The sequence below is a fragment of the Babylonia areolata genome, chromosome 33 (genome assembly GCF_041734735.1).
Source record: "Babylonia areolata isolate BAREFJ2019XMU chromosome 33, ASM4173473v1, whole genome shotgun sequence".
Classification (NCBI taxonomy): domain Eukaryota; kingdom Metazoa; phylum Mollusca; class Gastropoda; order Neogastropoda; family Buccinidae; genus Babylonia; species Babylonia areolata.
This window is the reverse complement of record NC_134908.1, coordinates 13,420,151-13,440,287: the sequence shown is the minus strand read 5'-3', so window position 1 is coordinate 13,440,287 and position 20,137 is coordinate 13,420,151. Positions and strand designations below refer to the sequence as shown.

Here is a 20,137-nt window from a genome sequence, read left to right as displayed (position 1 = left end):
TCGTTTCCCTGCCTGATACCTCATCACACACAAGGTCAACATTTGCATTAAAAATATACAAAAATATTATCCATTGGAGATAGTGTGGGTTTATCTTGTTTCTTTTCATAGAACACACAACAATGCTGACAAGTGTGAGAACCACAAATGGTTTTCTGAGTCAGTTAGATGTGAAGAGATCTTTCTCATCTTTTCCTTCTTCTTGCATGTGCACAGCAGTGTCATACATGTCATAAAAACATATCTGAACCTGATGATTGAATCAAGTCTATCAAACAAAAATATTTTGGCACAATCTCTCTCGTAATTTGATTAACTGCTTCAAGGCTTAAGTTATTGAAAAAAAAAGAAAAAAAAAGAGGTTAACACACACACACACACACACACACACACTCTCTCTCTCTCTTACCCCATGGTCACAATTTTCCACGCCACACAGACACTGGTTTAAAGAAAACACTAAAGATTCCAACAGTCAGGAGGCAGCCTGTTAGTGCACAGAACACAACTCCAGCCCCCTGTCACAGGTCACATTCAGTGCCACACGTCTCACCCCCACTATCACAGGTCACCTTCAGTGCCACACGTCTCACCCCCACTATCACAGGTCACCTTCAGTGCCACACGTCTCACCCCCACTATCACAGGTCACCTTTAGTGCCACACGTCTCACCCCCACTATCACAGGTCACCTTCAGTGCCACACGTCTCACCCCCACTATCACAGGTCACCTTCAGTGCCACACGTCTCACCCCCACTATCACAGGTCAGTGCCACCCGTCTCACCCCCACTATCACAGGTCACCTTCAGTGCCACACGTCTCACCCCCACTACCACAGGTCACCTTCAGTGCCACACGTCTCACCCCCACTATCACAGGTCAGTGCCACCCGTCTCACCCCCACTATCACAGGTCACCTTCAGTGCCACACGTCTCACCCCCACTATCACAGGTCACCTTCAGTGCCACACGTCTCACCCCCACTATCACAGGTCACCTTCAGTGCCACCCGTCTCACCCCCACTATCACAGGTCACCTTCAGTGCCACACGTCTCACCCCCACTATCACAGGTCACCTTCAGTGCCACACGTCTCACCCCCACTATCACAGGTCACCTTCAGTGCCACACGTCTTCTCCCAAACACACCACCGAATCCAGACGCAGACCGGTCAATATCACATAACAGCTACGGGCCCAGTTGGAACTGGCCACAGTCCAAAGCACTCTCCCTCTCTCTCTCTCTCTCTCTTTCCCCCCTAAACCCACACATCAGTCTTAATGATTATCACGTCACTTGTCAGTTGCACTTTCTGTTGTACATTTGTTCCTTTTTGTGTATGTTTGTCAGTGCAGCGTCATTCAATCTGACAACTGTTCTGTACGTGGTTTTCATTTTGGTGACACTAATTACAACACGCCACAGTCCCAACGTGTTCAGTCTTGTTGTGCTCCCTGTTTGTCATAACAAAACCCCACCACGTATCCCTATCACGGAAGCGGAGTCAAAAGTGCATGAACCTTTCGAAAAAATATGACAGGAAAAAATCGACACGTCAACTATGATGACGAAGCGCAACAGCACACACACGCTGGGCACTGTTTTGAAGAGAGAAGGCCTGGCCGTGGGGCCACTCCACATCAGCTGCTGTCACTTCCGCATCAATGTGATCGCCTTCACTGACCGCTGCTGGCTCCCCGTCCAATGGACTGTCGGGGAGACTGCTGGGGATGATTCAGCATGTACAATCAATATCTCTCCCTCTCTCTTCCCTTCCGAAGCGGATTCAACTGAAGGGGCCCGGCTTACGGGCTGGACAGACACAGGCTGAAGCCAGGATGGCTTTTCATCCATTGCAGTGAGAAACGAGAGAGAAAAGTGAACTGAAAGCCAAAGGCTTAGTGAGAGAGAGAGAGAGAGAGAGAGAGAGAGAGTGTTCTTTACTTTAGCGTCTTTTCACTATCAGTGATATTATAGTGTGTGTGTGTGTGTGTGTGTGTGCTGTCAGTACAAAGTAATGTTAATCTCACAAATAAAATAAAAAAATCATTTGTGTGCGTTTCTTACGTCAGTGAAAGAGAGACACAGACAGAGAAAGAGGCAGAGAGAAACAAAGAGACAGACAGAAACAGACACACTGACACAGACAGGCGAACAGCAATTGCGTGTATCGTTACGGGAAAAAACAAATTTGTCATCCGTGTGCGTCAATGCAGGGGTGCGAGTTTCCCGCCGGGTATGTAAGGTTATAACATGGGTGTACGTGTGTGTGTGTGTGTGTGTGTGTGTGTGAGGGTGTGTGTGTATGCGCGCGCGCGCGCTAGCCCAATCCTTACCCCCTCCACAAAAACAATAAACATAAAAACGCGGAATCGTTTCTTTTCAGTCCAACCGTCATACTTGTGACCTGTCTTGTCCTCACCAACACACACACACACACACACACACACACACACACACACAGCTGTCACTTGGTCATCTCCAACACTGTCTTCTGTCATAACTAAATGAAAACAATATGTAAAGATGCAGAGCGAGTCCGTTGCTTGTGTAGCGCTGAGGTAAGTGCAGCCCTTCACTACCTGTGCATCACTTCAGTCCACAGGCTGGCAACACGTCCTCCACTCCACAGGTGCACAGCATGTAATACATCAAACAGCATCCACACTTCCTCCCTCCTTCCTCAACAGATTCTTCCTGGATGATGTGCTGTCTCTGACAGGATGCCAGACTGACGAGACTGGAGAGGAGGGCGTGGGAAGTGGAGTGGGGGTGGGAGTGGGATGGGAGTGGTGGGGATGGGGGTAAACGGAATGAGTCTTACGGTACTGAGGTGCAGGTGACTAAACGTGCAACCAATCTCACCATGCGCCTTTATACCTACACATGTACATGAATGCGCCCATCCTTCCTTTTCAACTACCGTTCTACCCCCCCCCCCCTCCCCACTTCCCCCGCCCCCTCTCCCCTTGGCCCCGGCCCCCTCTTATTCTCTCTCTCTCCTCTTTTAACTACTCTCTCGCCCTCTTACCACCCCCTTTATAACACTCCCCTCTCTCTCTCTTCGTCTCTCTCTTAACAGCTCCCCCTCGCTCTCTCAGTATCATAATAATTCATTTGAAAAATGGTGCTTTTTTGTTGATCTGTCTTTCTGGCTGGCTGGCTGTCTGTCTCCTACCCCACCCCAAGTCCAAACACCACTCCTACACCCAGCCCTTTGACAAACACCACTCCTATACCCAGCCCTTTGACAAACACCACTCCTACACCCAGCCCTTTGACAAACACCACTCCTACACCCAGCCCTTTGACAAACACCACACCTATACCCAGCCCTTTGACAAACACCACTCCTACACCCAGCCCTTTGACAAACACCACACCTATACCCAGCCCTGTGACATGACCACCACTATACCCAGCCCTGTGACAAACACCACCCCTATAGACATTGCTCGTTAGGAAACCGGAAGTCAGTGAAAAATTCAGCCCCTTCACCTTGGGACGTCAGGATAAGGCAACATGGCGACTCTGTCCACTGAAACTGAAAGTGCGCTTGAATCCATGAAAGTTAAAGAACCGAGAGTTTGTTTGTTTTTAAAAAGAACGGCAACAGATAAGTGGCGTGAAAGTTAAACTTGTTCGTCGTGCAAAGATTTTCAATTGTCGCGGAACCAGGAACAAGAAGGCGAAGTCAAGTCAGTTTCTGCTGTCACAGCGACATAAACCTCCTGCAGATTCTTAACAACCTGTTGAAGAAAAAAAAAGTATCGCTCCTGTGTGTGACCCATTCATTCAGAATCTATATACATTCTAGCATTTCATAGTGTTGGTACATAGTGTGTGTGTGTGTGTGTGTGTGTGTGTGTGTGTGTGTGTGTGTGTGTGTGTGTGTGTGTGCTCGCGCCTTCTAAAAACAGATTTCAGACTTGAGATAATGGTCATTGCTGTTCCAATGAATTTGATCTTTTTCTGGCTTTTCTATCACATGACTTTTGTTGTTGTTGTTGTTTTTATTATTATTATTATTATTATTTTATATTGGAGTAGCTTTAATACATATTGTGGGGAGAAGAGTGTTGGAGTTGAGCATGGAAATCTGTGGGGAGCTGAGTGGTGGAGCTGTGCATATGATAAAAAATACAGGAAATAAAAGATGGAAGGTGGGGCATGCAAATGTAAATAAATTCAATTCAGTTCAATTCAATTCAAAATACTTTATTATCTGCTTCAACCAAAAACAGAAAATTTTCTTTAGGCTCACTTTAAATAAAATGCCCGTCAGAAAAAAAAAGCAAATATTTACACTAAGAATTTACAGCTCTACCAGTTTCTAAAAAAAATGGCATCAAAGAGAAAACTGGTATGTAGGTGTTAATCCTTTGGCCAGTTGTTAGATACAATGAACTTACAATTTCCATAAAAGAAATACATATTCTAACCTGGTGAAAGTACAGACATATCCATTTTGGGTAAACAGGCCAGCTGATTGTACCAGACTGGTGGGTCTGAATGTCTGGAAGTGTTGAGAAGACACTTGTAATGATGAATGAGTGAGTACTGTATGCACACATGCATGCATGCTACACCATAAGATGAAATCATTCTTTACTTGCAGTTAATCATCAATGCAACTGTGATGAAACACACATGAATCGGTTTTGATGATTATTATCTTTAATCAAATTCCATGCACAGCTCCACCACTCTTCTCCACACAATTTCCATGCTAAACTGCACCACTCATTTCCCCACAGATTTCCATGTTCAACTCCAACTCCAACACTCTGCTCGCCACAATATGTATTAAAGTTTCTCCAAGAAAAAAAGGAAAGAAAAAAGAAAAAAAAGTAACGTGACACACACACACACACACAAACACACACACTCATACTATGTACCAACAATATGAAATGCTAGAATGTATATAGATTCTGAATGAATGGGTCACACACAGAAGCGATACTTTTTTCTTCAGTTGTTAAAAATCTGCGGGAGGTTAATGTCATTGTGACAGCAGAAATCTCTCTGTGACAGCAGAAATCTCTCTGTGACAGCAGAAATCTCTCTGTGACAGCAGAAACTGACTTGACTTCACCTTCTTGTTTCTGGTTCCGCCACAACTGAAAATCTTTGCACGACGAACAAGTTCAACTTTCACGCCACTTATCAGTTGTCCGTTCTTTTTTAAAAAAAAATACTCTTTCGGTTCTTTAACTTTCATGGATTAAAGCGCACTTTCAGTTTCAGTGGACAGAGTCACCATGTTGCCTTATCCGGACGTCCCAAGGTGAAGGGGCTGAACTTTTCACTGACTTCTGGTTTCCTAACGAACAAGGTCTATACCCAGCCCTGTGACAAGACCACCCCTATACCCAGCCCTTTGACAAACACCACTCCTATACCCAGCCCTGTGACAAACACCACTCCTATACCCAGCCCTTTGACAAACACCACTCCTATACCCAGCCCTGTGACAAACACCACTCCTATACCCAGCCCTGTGACATGACCACCCCTATACCCAGCCCTTTGACAAACACCACTCCTATACCCAGCCCTTTGACAAACACCACTCCTATACCCAGCCCTTTGACAAACACCACTCCTATACCCAGCCCTTTGACAAACACCACACCTATACCCAGCCCTGTGACATGACCACCCCTATACCCAGCCCTTTGACAAACACCACCCCTATACCGAGCCCTTTGACAAACACCACTCCTATACCCAGCCCTTTGACAAACACCACTCCTATACCCAGCCCTTTGAAAAACACCACACCTATACCCAGCCCTGTGACATGACCACCCTATACCTAGCCCAGTGACAAACACCAATCCTATACCCAGCCCTTTGACAAACACCACACCTATACCCAGCCCTGTGACAAACACCACACCTATACCCAGCCCTTTGACAAACACCACTCCTATACCCAGCCCTGTGACAAACACCACTCCTATACCCAGCCCTTTGACAAACACCACCCCTATACCCAGCCCTGTGACATGACCACCCCTATACCCAGCCCTTTGACAAACACCACTCCTATACCCAGCCCTTTGACAAACACCACTCCTATACCCAGCCCTGTGACATGACCACCCCTATACCCAGCCCTGTGACATGACCACCCCTATACCCAGCCCTTTGACAAACACCACCCCTATACCCAGCCCTTTGACAAACACCACTCCTATACCCAGCCCTTTGACAAACACCACTCCTATACCCAGCCCTTTGACAAACACCACCCCTATACCCAGCCCTGTGACATGACCACTCCTATACCCAGCCCTGTGACATGACCACCCCTATACCCAGCCATGTGACATGACCATCCATATACCCAGCCATGTGACATGACCATCCATATACCCAGCCATGTGACATGACCACCCATATACCCATGTGGAGCGGTGGATTTGTGGTCAAAGCGCCCGACAAGGAAACATGCCAGTGTCCAGGGGCTTGATTCCCGCACAAATCAGGTTTTGTGTGGACTCCCCAACCCCCGTCCTTCCTACTGCTTTCCATTCCGTCAGAACATGACGGTAAACCCCAGGTCCTGTGTGCAGCATGTGCCTGGCGCGTGTAAAAGAACCCAAGGCAAGAAGAGGGTTATCCTTGGCAATTTTCTATTTTAAAAGAATCCAAACCGATAATAAAACAAATACACCTGCAGAGAAAAAATGTAATGACGCGCTCTCTCGGGGAGAGCAGCCCAAACATCACGAAATCTTTTATTTGTCGCAGAAACAAAACAGAACACAGCACAGCACAGCACAGCACAGCACAGCACAGCACAAAACAACGCAACATTATACAAACATAATACAACATAATAAAATGCAATGCAGTACAATGCAAAATAATATAGCACAGCAAAATGGTACAACACAACACACTACAATCTACTTTGTCTGTTCCCTTACCCCCCCCCCCCACCCCCCCCACCCCCAACCCCCTCTCTCTCTCTACCCCACATCTGCCCCCCACCTCCCCCCGCCCCCCAACCCATACTCCCTCTTTTCCCACCACCTCAAGTGTACGTGTGTACCCCACAACACCACCTCCACGACAGTGTAGACCTCCTTCGGTCATGGCTGACCATGGATAGAGTATAATACAAAACACCGCGATAAACAAAACAATATAATTATCACTGCATCTAGAAACCAGTGTAACAAAACCAAACCAAAAAAAACACCATACGAAGAAGAAACCCTTACGATTCAATACACCTGCATATGCAAGGCGCGTTAGGACCACCTTTTCTCCCCGCTCAGTAAACACCATTAGTCATTGCTGACCTGAAGCACAACAACACACCACCACAACAAGGTGCGGAGAACTTCCGCACGCACGCGTGCACTCACACACACACACACGCTCACGCAAACACGCATGCACATACGTGCGCACACACACACACGCGCGCGCGAGCGCGCGCGCACGCACACACACGCACACACACACATGCACGTACACACACACACACACGCATGCACACGCACACACACGCATATGCACACACGCGCGCGCACACGCACAAACACGCACACTCACACACACGCACGTAGACACACACACACACACACACACTGTGTTCTCTGTTATTTATCGATCATCCCACTACTGAGATAAACATCCGGTTAGCTGTGGTTGTTTCCCCACTTCTCCCAAAAAACCTGCTTCCATACGTCACACACATCCAGTGATGATGCCTCTCTCCCTCTCTGTGTCTCTCTGTATGCTTGTCTAAGTTTATCCCGCTTTTCTCACCCCTCTCTCTCTCTCTCTGTACGCTTGTCTAACTTAATCCCACTTTTCTCACCCCTCTCTCCCTCTCTCTGTATGTTTGTCTAACTTAATCCCGCTTTTCTCACCCCTCTCTCCCTCTCTCTGTATGTTTGTCTAACTTAATCCCGCTTTTCTCACCCCTCTCTCTCTCTCTCTGTACGCTTGTCTAACTTAATCCCGCTTTTCTCATCCCTCTCTCTGTCTCTCTGTACGCTTGTCTAACTTAATCCCGCTTTTCTCACCCCTTGATCCCTCTCTGTGTCTCTCTGTACGCTTGTCTAACTTAATCCCGCTTTTCTCACCCCTTGATCTCTCTCTGTGTCTCTCTGTACGCTTGTCTAACTTAATCCCGCTTTTCTCACCCCCCCCCCCCCCCTCTCTCTCTCTGTATGCTTGTCTAACTTAATCCCGCATTTCTCACCCCTCTCTCCCTCTTTGTGTCTCTCTGTACGCTTGTCTAACTTAATCCCGCTTTTCTCACCCCTCTCTCCCTCTGTCTCTCTCTGTATGCTTGTCTAACTTAATCCCGCTTTTCTCACCCCTCTCTCCCTCTCTGTGTCTCTCTGTACGCTTGTCTAACTTAATCCCGCTTTTCTCATCCCTCTCTCCCTCTCTGTGTCTCTGTATGTTTGTCTAACTTAATCCCGCTTTTCTCACCCCTCTCTCCCTCTCTGTATGTTTGTCTAACTTAATCCCGCTTTTCTCACCCCTCTCTCCCTCTCTGTGTCTCTCTGTATGCTTGTCTAACTTAATCCCGCTTTTCTCACCCCTCTCTCCCTCTCTGTGTCTCTCTGTATGCTTGTCTAACTTAATCCCGCTTTTCTCACCCCTCTCTCCTTTTCCCTCATCTTCCGTCTTCTGTTTCACTGTCTCTTCCCCTCGTTCCTACCAAATCATCTGAAGTGCATCATCATATTTTTAGTTCTGTGCGGCTATTTAATTACTTTTTGAGTGGCTATTTGATTACTGTTGAGTTCCCCTTTTCTACTTAATTGGGGTATATATTTTCTGGTTTTATTTTCCAGTTTTTATTGTTTTTTCTGGACATAATTTCCATTTTAACGTGAAACACTTTAGATAATATATATATTGTTTTCCCTTGCAACACATGTGGGAAGTGCAGCACATCCAGAATCGGCCTCTTCTCCCATATGAGGACACACACCGACAGATAAGCCTGCCTGCCTACTCATCCGTCGGACCGACGGGAGACTCCATAATCAATATTGTGGTTAAAATTGTTCCTTTGAAATGATCATTTGATTCATTTCTCAAACTTGTAAGTTAGATTTATGATTTCACCAAGTTTGTGTTTTTCTTTCATTCTTCCTTTCTTTCCTTTTCATGTAGTCTTTTTCCTCCTCCTCCTCGTCCTCTTTTCATTTTTGACTTAATCCCGTAAAAAAGTAAAAAAGGGAAATTACTCTGTAATGCTAGTGGAGTTAATTTGCTTTAAACTGAAAGAAGAGAGGCAAGGCCTTCAAGACTCACTTGTGATGCACTTTTTTTTAAAAATCCAAGCTTTTTATGTATTGAGTATAATTTCAAAATGTAATGTTTAAGATGAGAAAGATCAGTTTAAAGCAAATTAACTCCACTAGCATTACAGAGTAATTTCCCTTTTTTACTATCTGCACCAAAACGTTTGCAAAATAAATAAAACTTCCATGCTTAGCAAAAGAAGTTCCTGTTTGAACAAAAAATGATAATAATGACTGCTCTAGCTGTTGGGTCAGAATATCAGATCAAAGTGCCAAGTTTATAGAATACAAAAAATATAAATATAACAGTAAATGCATTATACTCAATACATAAAAAGGTTGGATTTTTTAAAAAGTTTATCACAAGTGAGTCTTGAAGGCCTTGACTTTCTTGTTGTAAAGTTATTTCTGGTCGAACTTTCATAGCCCTATTTCTACATTCCTTTAATGCACTTCAGAATTGTGTTAATGGTTTCTGATTATTATCATTATTATTATTGAATTGTTACTGTTAAATGTAATTGCATGTTAGTTATACATTTTACGGTAGTTTTCTAGTTTACCTTTTTTTCTGTTTTCCTCTTCCCTCTCCTGTCACACAAGTGAGTGTTGTCCTCTGGCAAATTTATGTATAACTTCTCTTTTTTTTTAAGAAAGGGGAAAAAAGTCCACTGATAGGTACACAATATAACAGCATGCACTGAAGGCTTGACAAGCATGGGGTTATGCTGTTGTCAGGCATCTGCCCAGCAGATGTGGTGTAGCATATGTGGATACATACATACACACATACATACACACACACATATATACATACATAATCTGTCTGTGTTTAGATGACACATAACATACACACATACAACCACACTGACAAAACACTCTGACTGTGTGATACTATATGTTCATGCATGCACGATATGAAATTTGCTATCACCACATTAGAAACTATAGATCAGATGCATTTTATTGTGTATGATTTCATACACACATACATATACGTGCATTTCATTGTGTATGAATTCATACACACATGCATATATACATACATACATGTATACATAATCTCTCTCTGTGTGTTTAGATGACACATAACATGCACACATACAACCACACTGACAAAACACACTCTGACTGTGTCGACAGTCGACAAGTCGACAAGTTTTGCTACCTGGGCAGCACCTTATGCAGCAACAGAGCCCTTGTTGCAGAAGTGACGCTGCGCATCGCTAAGGCCAGCTCCGCCTTTGGCAGACTCAACAACAGGCCGTGGAACAACAAAGGCATCGGGATCAGCACCAAAATCAAAACCTACTGAGCTGTTGTGCTGACCACCTTGTTGTACTGTTGTGAAACATGGACGACGTATCGCCGTCACATTCAACAACTTGAGCAGTTTCACCAGAGATGCCTACGAAAGATCCTCGGCATAAAGTGGCAAGACAGGGTCTCTAACCTCCAGGTCCTAGAGAGGAGCGGCCTGCCCAGCATTAAAAGCCTGCTGATTCAGTGCCAGCTACGCTGGACAGGGCACGTTGTCCGCATGACAGACAGCATGATCCTGAAGATGCTTTTTTTGGCCAGCTGAAGGAAGACCGCCGCGAACTTGGAAGACCCTGCAAGCGCTTCAAGGACACCTTGAAGACAAACCTCAAAGCCTGTGACATAGACATCGCTTCCTGGGAAACTGATGCCTTTGACCGCTCTCGCTGGAGGATGCTGTGCTCTAGTGGCATAACGACGTTTGAAAACAAGAGAACGCTGGCCATTAAGGAGAAGCGTGAGCGAAGGAAGCAGGACTCAACTTCTGGAGACGTTTTCCCTTGCAACACCTGTGGGAAGTGCTGCGCATCCAGAATCGGCCTGTTCTCCAATATGAGGGTACACACCGACAGATAAGCCTGCCTGCCTACTCATCCGTCAGTCCGACGGGAGACTCCATCATATATATATATATATATATATATATATATATATATATATATATATATATAGCTGAGACAGCACAAGACAGGCTACACCTAGTGTGGGGGTGGGGAGGGTAGCTAACAGCACAAGACAGGCTACACCTAGTGTGGGGGTGGGGAGGGTAGCTGAGACAGCACAAGACAGGCTACACCTAGTGTGGGGGTGGGGAGGGTAGCTGAGACAGCACAAGACAGGCTACACCTAGTGTGGGGGTGGGGAGGGTAGCTGAGACAGCACAAGACAGGCTACACCTAGTGTGGGGGTGGGGAGGGTAGCTGAGACAGCACAAGACAGGCTACACCTAGTGTGGAGGAGGGGGGGTAACTGACACAGCACAAGACAGGTTACACGTAGTGGGGTGGGGGGGTGGGGAGGGTAGCTGAGACAGCAGAAGACAGTCTACACCTATTGGGGTGGGCTGGGGGAGGGTAGCTGTGACAGCAGAAGGCAGGCTACACCTAGTGGGTGGGTGGGGGGAGGGCAGCTGAGACAGCAGAAGACAGTCTACACCTATTGGGGTGGGCTGGGGGAGGGTAGTTGTGACAGCAGAAGACAGGCTACACCGAGTGGGTGGGTGGGGAAGGGTAGCTGTGACAGCAGAAGGCAGGCTACACCTAGTGGGTGGGGGGGAGAGGCAGGGACAGACCTGTGGTGGCGGCCTAAGTACCACACGAGATGGTTGTGAAAAGTGGTCTTTTTCATCCCACAGAATACCAGAGTACGTTGATACTGTTAATAAAATAAATACATGGTTATAAACCTGTGTTTTTTGAAGCTCTGAAACCGCCACGAAAGGTCTTTAAACATAATTATCTGTATTTCAATTTTTTTTTTTTATCTCAAGTTGACAGCTCATGCACAACAATAACTGATATCTTGAAGAATCCAATCAAGACCACAAATATGCCGATGCCACTAGCCTACTATACTAGACAAGTAGGTGGGGGGGGGGGGGACAGACATATAAGAAGGTATATGTACACACACACACACACACACACACACACACACAGGCTTTCCCTTCTAAAATCACATTTAAAACCACAAATGTTTCAACACGGTAAAAACTCACCTTGCTACGGGCACGTGAAAGAGCGCGTCTGCACAATCGTTTTAATGACTTCAGCCCCCCCTCACAAAGCCACTTCGGCCCCCCTCACAAAGCCCTTCTTTTTCTTCTTCCCTTCTTCCGCTCCCCCGCCTCTTTCCTTCATAAAGTCTGCTGCGCGTTTTAAGTGCGACGGACACACACACACACACACACAGAGAGAGTAGAACGACAAGCCGCGGAACGGTATGATACCGTGAACCTGTTTCACCGCCTCCAATCTGTCAATGTTGGGACTGCGGCAAAGAAACATCCACTGTACTGCGCTGTGCCAGTCAACAGCTAATGTGGGCCATCGGTTTGTTTGGTTTTGTGTTAGTTTTTTGTCTCCTTCTGTTTTGGTTTTATGGACATTGAATTGTCTGCCACCACGTCCCGACCCCCTCCTTACACCTCCCTGGCCCTTCAAGAGCAGGTGCCAACAGCTCGCGAGACAGTTTACATGGATTTCTCTGCGACTGCATGCTGGGAATCTGAAAGACGAGGGTGGGTGGGGGTGGGGGGCGTTGTGCGCACACGCATGAAAAAACGTAACTCTCGTTTTAATCACTCGCTATCACCACACACACACACACACACCGCGAACCTTCAATCTGAACTTTCCACAGCTGACAGAAGACGGGAGGGTGACACCAAGAGGGGACAGGCGTGCCTCCCATCAGCATACAGGAAGGCTGGGGATGAAGGCAGTTCGTCACTGTCCTCAGTGGTGCCGCAACAGCCGTCGGCAGGATGTAGGCATCAGTGAAGTAAACGTCAGAAATACTTCACAAGGTTCTTACCGTTTGCCAGATGTATCAACTCAATACAGTGAGCAACTGCCTGTGGAGCTATGATGACGATGATGATGATAATAATGTGAATCTATTTCGCGTCTTTTCTCTGAATAGGGTTATAAGCGCTTTACAAAACGGGTTTAAAAAAAAAAGAAAAGAAAAAAAGGCACACACGCACACACACACACACACACACAGTCATACACGTGCGCGCGCGAGAGAAGTACACATTGAGAACAGTCCGAAGGGCCAGAGGTTTTCATGTAAGTTTAACTCACTCAGTAAGGCCACTCCTCTCTCTCCTCTACACAGACCTCTCGGATGTCCAGTGGGTGTCTCAATGACCCAACCTTTAGCTTCCGTCGTCAGAATTGTGGTATTCTTTGTCAACATTCACCTCTTCAGTATAAGAGCCTTCCGCTTGCAATATTTTGATGGTGGTAATTGGGGTGAAACGCTGTTAACGTCGTCTCTTTCGCCGTTCGTATGGAGAGAGTTAAAGGAGTTGGTTTTAAGGGCAGACTTGAATGGAGTGGTAGAAAATTTTCTGATCTGCAGAGAGAGTTGGTTCCAGACGAATGGGCCATGAGAGGAGAAAGTATTCTGAACAAAGGATTTTTTTTACTTCTTTTAAAATGAACAGGAGGAAAAGTGCACTCTACGCACATGCGATTAAGCGTGTGTGTGTGTGTGTGTCTGTGTCTGTGTGTGTGTTCGCAACGATAACCATCCCCGGAAAATGGGGACGGGGGGTGGGGGTGGGGAGAGTGACAACGATAACCATCCCCGGAAAATGGGGGGGGGGGGGTGGGGAGAGTGACAACGATAACCATCCCTGGAAAATGGGGACGGGGGGTGGGGGTGGGGAGAGTGACAACGATAACCATCCCCCGGAAAATGGCGAGGGGGGGGTGGGGGTGGGGAGAGTGACAACGATAACCATCCCCGGAAAATGGGGACGGGGGGTGGGGGTGGGGAGAGTGACAACGATAAACATCCCCGGAAAATGGCGAGGGGGGGTGGGGGTGGGGAGAGTGACAACGATAAACATCCCCCGGAAAATGGGGAGGGGAGGGGGGGGGGCGACAACGATAACCATCCCCGGAAAATGGGGAGGTGTGGATGTGGCGGAAGGGGGGGTGCGGGAGGGGGGGGAACAACGATAACCATTCCCGGAAAATGGGGAGGTGTGGATGTGGCGGGAGGGGGGGTGCGGGAGGGGGGGAACAACGATAACCATTCCCGGAAAATGGGGAGGTGTGGATGTGGCGGGAGGGGGGGTGCGGGAGGGGGGCAACAACCATAACCATCCCCGGAAAATGGGGACGGGGAGGCCCTCGAGGGGGGGAGGGGGGGAACAACGATAATCATCCCCGGATAGTGGGGAGGTGGGGGAAGGCGGGGGTGGGACAACGATAACCATACCCGGATAGTGGTGGGGGGCGACAACGATAACCATCCCCGGAAAATGGGGACGGAGGGGGAGGGGGACGACAACGATAACCATCCCCGGATAGTGGGGACGGGGAGGGGGAGTGGGGGGACAACGATAACCATCCCCGGATAGTGGGGACGGGGAGGGGGAGTGGGGGGACAACGATAACCATCCCCGGATAGTGGGGAGGTGGGGGAAGGTAGGGGTGTGGGGGGGGGGGGGGGTTGACTGATTGCTGCCGCGTTGATGCTGTCTTATACCTCCATTAGTAGGACACTGTGGCAGATGACAGAAATAAGAGAACTGTTCCAGGTCAAACGGAAACAAACATTTTTTTTTAATTTCGTGTACTTTATACTGAATTGGTAGAAGACGCAAATTCGCTTTTATGAACGTTTTCCAGTTTCTTACCAGTCATGACATTTCATAAAGAATGAAAATAGTATTATACTGACTGCAAAGGTGAATTTACGAAGGCAGCACGGGATCATTTAGTTCGAAAGTGCAATTTTGTTGACATTTTACGCAATGCACAAGAAATACTTCATGCTCTGCTTATTAACGTGTAGAATACAAATACGTGTTAACCAGGCTCGTTTGGATGAACATTGTCCGCGGGACACTGTCCAGACAATTAAATCAGAAAGCATGGAAAGCAGATGATGGCAAAATCGACCAACATCATGTCTTGATGTGAAAAGAACGGTATGAAATACATCTTTTTCTTGGGAAATGAACCGGAGTTTGCAAATGTGACTCATGAACCCTGGCGCAGTAGACACGTCAGTTTACACTTGGGAAAGAGAACGCATGTGGCTGGAGTATGAAGGTGGCAAAATGAAGTGCATCAGATTGTCATGAAGAGCAAAGACTGCCTGGAAGATGAAAATGGGTCAGTCTCCAGAACTTTGTTGGAAATCGGGGTCTCTCAGTCTGATGTGTTTACAATGATTATTCAAATATTTCACATGTTATCAGGACTGCAATTGAATAGAGAAATGTCTGCAACAATTTTGTGAAAATCTGTTCTGTCCTTGTGTCTTAAATGTGTTGAAAATTATTAAAAACATCCAAAATTTCGGCGCCATTTTGCGACATGGCTATGTGTCTGAACTTGAAGTGGTCAGAAACAAATAAGTACAAATCTTATTAAAATCCAGTACATACAGACCTGATCTATATTCATTTGTTGTTATAATAAAACACTGATTATCAATAAAAAAAAATAAAAAAAGGTATATAAAGTTTGAAATATTACGCAAAAAACCACGTGACAGACGTAAACGACCCGTTCCACTTGACATGTTTTTCATTCATTCAAATGCAAGCACATACATGATTACACTACACATTCTTTACTTGCAGCAGGTGGTCAGCTCATCTATCTTCGACAGGACATACTCATTTTCTGGTAAAAATTGTCTATTCAACTACTTAAAAGCAGTAGACGTCGCATATTAATTTTCACTTCTGCTTTTCTGTGTTACTAATGTGCATGTAAACGTCCCAATAAAAATATACATGCAAACAAAATTAAAACTGTTCATATCAACCATGCGGATTCATTCCGGGAGAGCGTAAATCGGTTTGACAAACACCGTTCAATCGTGTGTGTTTGAGCACAACAGATTCAGAGAATGTGTGTTTCCAACAGCATGTAAAATGTACATACATGTTACACGGAAATCTCCGATATGTTCATTCGCCCCACTGGTTGATATATTGTCTGAAAATAAACTGTTTATTTAATTTCAACGTTGTTATGGTTTGTTTATGCATTTTTTTCTCATCCGATTAAGTTTAGACACAATCACTGTTTCTGACACATGGCGAGATGCGGTAATATTCGGATACTGGCGTAAGATTTCGAAACAAGTCAACTCATGTTGTGCGATAAGACTGATTTTAGCTGAATACTTGTTGTATCAAAATTCGATGATGCAAACAATTTTGAAAACAGTAAAGTTCAAAGTAGAAAATCACCCCTTATAATTACCTTGATTCTGGTTTATGCTGTCTTGTGAAGTTATATCACGAAATGATGTATTATCAGTTCACGTGACAGACGAAGTGTGGAATGAAAAAATCGTTGTATCCGAAAAACACGCCAGTCCCTACGATCTTATCGTACTGCAGAATTTGATTAGAACAGCCACATTTTACATCAAAGAAGTTCTGAAAAACCAAACTGTGCACGGAACACATGTTCTTCCGTTCTGCTTTACACAGAGAATAAAAATTTTTATTCTTAGTTTTTGTTTTGGTTGTTGTTGCTTTGTTTTGGTTTTATTTTGTTTTTTCTCATCGTTTTACTTTTATTACATTTTGTTTTTCTGTAATCCTACAGATTTGTACACTGTGATTTTGATAAAGTTAATCAGTTTTCTGTTTATTGATCGAATAAAAAGATACAAAGAATCCGGTGCTTTTATCGCAATTATTCAGATAAAGAGGATAACTTTTGTCAAGTAATATAAATTATACTGTTCCCATTTCATAATATAATCAACAGTAGTACTTTAAACAGTTAAAGATTGGAGAGAATTGATGTGAAAATGGAGTGCCTGCTACGTTTCTGAAAAAAAAATCATCCAGGTGGGGAAGTTCGTCTAGGTATTTTGGGTTCCATGTTACATATGTCATAAGTTTTTAGGTAATCATTGATAAAATACATAATTTTGCTCAGACTTTGTTTAATTTCGTTGCATGGGCTAAAGATTGTATGACAGATTCATTATTAGCATTATCATGAATCTAGTAATTCAAACATCTATGTTAGTAAAGTTAGTTTGGGTAACCTGGATTCAGTGTTACACATGTTACAAGAAAGTTTTATATAATCTTTAATAAAATACACGATTTATTATCATTATTGATATTATCAATATCATTATTATTACTTATATCCCACGTTAAATTGACGTATCCTTCTCCAGGGTTCATGAGTCACATTTGCAAATATCGGTTCATTTCCAAAGAAAAAGATGTATTTCATACCATTCTTTTCACATCAAGACATGATGTTGGTCGATTTTGCCATCATCTGCCTTCCATACTTTCCGAATTAATTGTCTGGACAGTGTTCCTATAATGTTCATTCAAACAAACCTGGTTAACACATATTTAGATATTTATATTCTACATGTTCATAAGCAGAGTCTCAAGTATTTCCAAGTTGTGCATTGCGTAAAATTTCAACAAAATTAACTATACTTCAAAACTAAATGATCTCGTGCTGAAACTGGAAACTGGAAAACATTCATAAAAGCAAATTTGCGTCTTCTACCGATTTAGTATAAAATACATGAAATTGAAAATGTTTGTTTCCTTTTGACCCCATCTTACTAGCTCTCTGTACAGTATCTATAACCTTCATCTGCTCTTGCTTTGCGACTCTTTGTAAGGCGCTCTCACACGGGCAGAAGCAATAGAACCACACGAATCTTGACATTAAAAATCAAAATCTAATTATATTCCCAGCCCACTACAGTGGTCAACTTTATATCAGTGTGATCGGTATGATTTATTCTATTTTATCATAAAAAGAACGGTTTTGTTGCACACATTTGGACCTAACGCAAATTTTAATCTAAATTCTCTGGCCTAAAAGAGGTCTGTTCCTAGCTTACTGATCAGAATCAGTTGTCTGCTGCAGTGACCTGCTCACAGATCAGCATCAGCGCGGCAGCAGTCAGTCACATGTACTTACCGCGCTGAACGCTTTCCTCTGGCGACCCCTTATACCGCGCTTGCCTGTGCTTGCCTTGCGACTCTTTGCAAGGCGCTCTCACACAGGTAGAAGTAATTTAAAAAAATATTCGATTCTGGACATTAAAAATCAAAACCTACTTATGTTCCCGCCCCCCTATAGTGGTCAACTTTATATCAGTGTGATCAGTATGATTTATTCTATTTCATCGTAAGAAGAACGGTTTTGTTGCAGACATTTTGACCTAACGCACATTTTAATCTAAATTCCCTGGCCTAATGGGGATGTTGGGTAGCCGGCGGAGATGGGGGGTTGAGGGGTGGGGAGGGGCGGGGGGGGGGGGGAGACAATGATAACCATCCCCGGATAGCGGATAGCGGGGAGGTAGAGGAGTGTGAGGAACCTAACCCACACCACACTGACTGACACCACCATGGAAACGACAGCACAGCTAGACATGGCAGCAAGGAAACCGCAGGGTTTTGACATACTTGTGTAAACAATGTGAGTCTATGTTATAACTGGGTGTTCGGTTGTCTCTGTGTGTGTGTGTGTCGAAGTCGAAGTATTTCAATTGTCAGTCAAAGTATTTTAATTGTCAGACTACAGATCTATAACAATGGAGTTCACAAAGACAAAAGGAACTGATACAGGGAAATGAATATTAGGACGATTACTGAACTACATGGGCATTTGCACGTATTGAAAACGCTTTGAATACAAATTGCATACGCTGACATTCAATCTCTCACTCGCACAAGATAACAACATGGACATCTTAAATGCATTTAGATATTTGTGAAATTTGGCAGGAATCAACTGGGAACGCAGACCAAAAGAAAATGCATATCAGTTTTCCGGAGTATCATCACAAAAGGGACAATTCTTGCTTTGCCCATCATAATTGAACTGCAAAAAGTGTGAGCGCAAGTTGGACATTCCAATTCTAAACCGCGAAAAAACACGGCGCATAGTTATACATCTAATATTTTTCAAATAAGGTTTTAGTGAAAGGGACTGACTGTAAGATGAATACACATAATAAAAAGTGTGAGACTGGAGAGCTGAATGCCAGTATTGAGTAAAGCAATCCACCAAATGCTGTTTAAACTCACCCATAAACATTTTGACATTACCAACTGACTGAGCCTCCCAAACAACACCAAATCAAAATTTATTCAAAACATTTCTCGCAGAGAGAGCCCAAATACAATAATTAAGACTCTGCAATGATAACATCATATTATAAGCTTTTTTTTTTTTTAAACGGACATTATTCATAAAAATTAAAAAAAACCCACAAAGCCAAAATTTAATGCACTTGGAGTAGGTGGTCACATACAGGGGATAGTGACCAAGTTCACCATAAATCATGTGTCTTGGTGCTCTCTGACTCACGCTCAAAAGATGCTTCATTGCAGACAGGTGCACCCTTTCAATGCACTCTTGATTTCCAGTCAAACCCCAAACTTCTGCTCCGAAGTCAAAATTGGTTTAATCTGCATGTCAAATAGTTTGAAAAAAAATAGCTGGGGAGTGTTCACCAATAGCCCAAAACGTTTTAAAGATAGCTGCACATCCCTTTCTAGCACGTTCAGAAAAATCACGCACAGTGGGCTGGAAAGAAAACCGCGGAGTAAGGATAACACCAAGATACTTGTACATGCTAACAGTTTTCAGTTGTGCATCGCCGAACATCCATGCGTCGTTCTACACAAGAAAACCTCCATTTCTAAAGATAAAGACATTTGACTTTTCAAGGTTTAAAAATAAATCAAGGCGTCTGGTGGTTTCGAACAAAATATTCAATTGGGTATGAAGCCCAATTATGCTGTCAGATAACAAGGCAA

The 20,137-nt window shown here is 44.5% G+C and overlaps 1 protein-coding gene across 8 annotated transcripts in view; it reads right to left on the bottom strand.

Annotated features, from left to right (window-relative positions):
* The window catches only part of LOC143277261 (uncharacterized), a 214,330-nt gene that overhangs the window by 116,412 nt on the left and 77,781 nt on the right, over nt 1-20,137 (bottom strand). The window contains exon 1 of one of the 8 annotated variants that reach the window (XM_076582045.1): nt 12,332-12,486. The exons of 5 other annotated variants lie outside the window; for them this stretch is intronic. Coding sequence is in view for 1 of the 3 variants with exons in the window: in XM_076582041.1 (XP_076438156.1) it covers nt 410-414 (5 nt within the window). In the remaining 2 variants the exon portion in view is untranslated. Of the gene's footprint in view, nt 1-409; nt 786-7,242; nt 7,307-12,331; nt 12,487-20,137 lie in introns of those variants that run through there. 2 more of the 8 variants (XM_076582047.1, XM_076582041.1) reach the window with 2 other exon arrangements.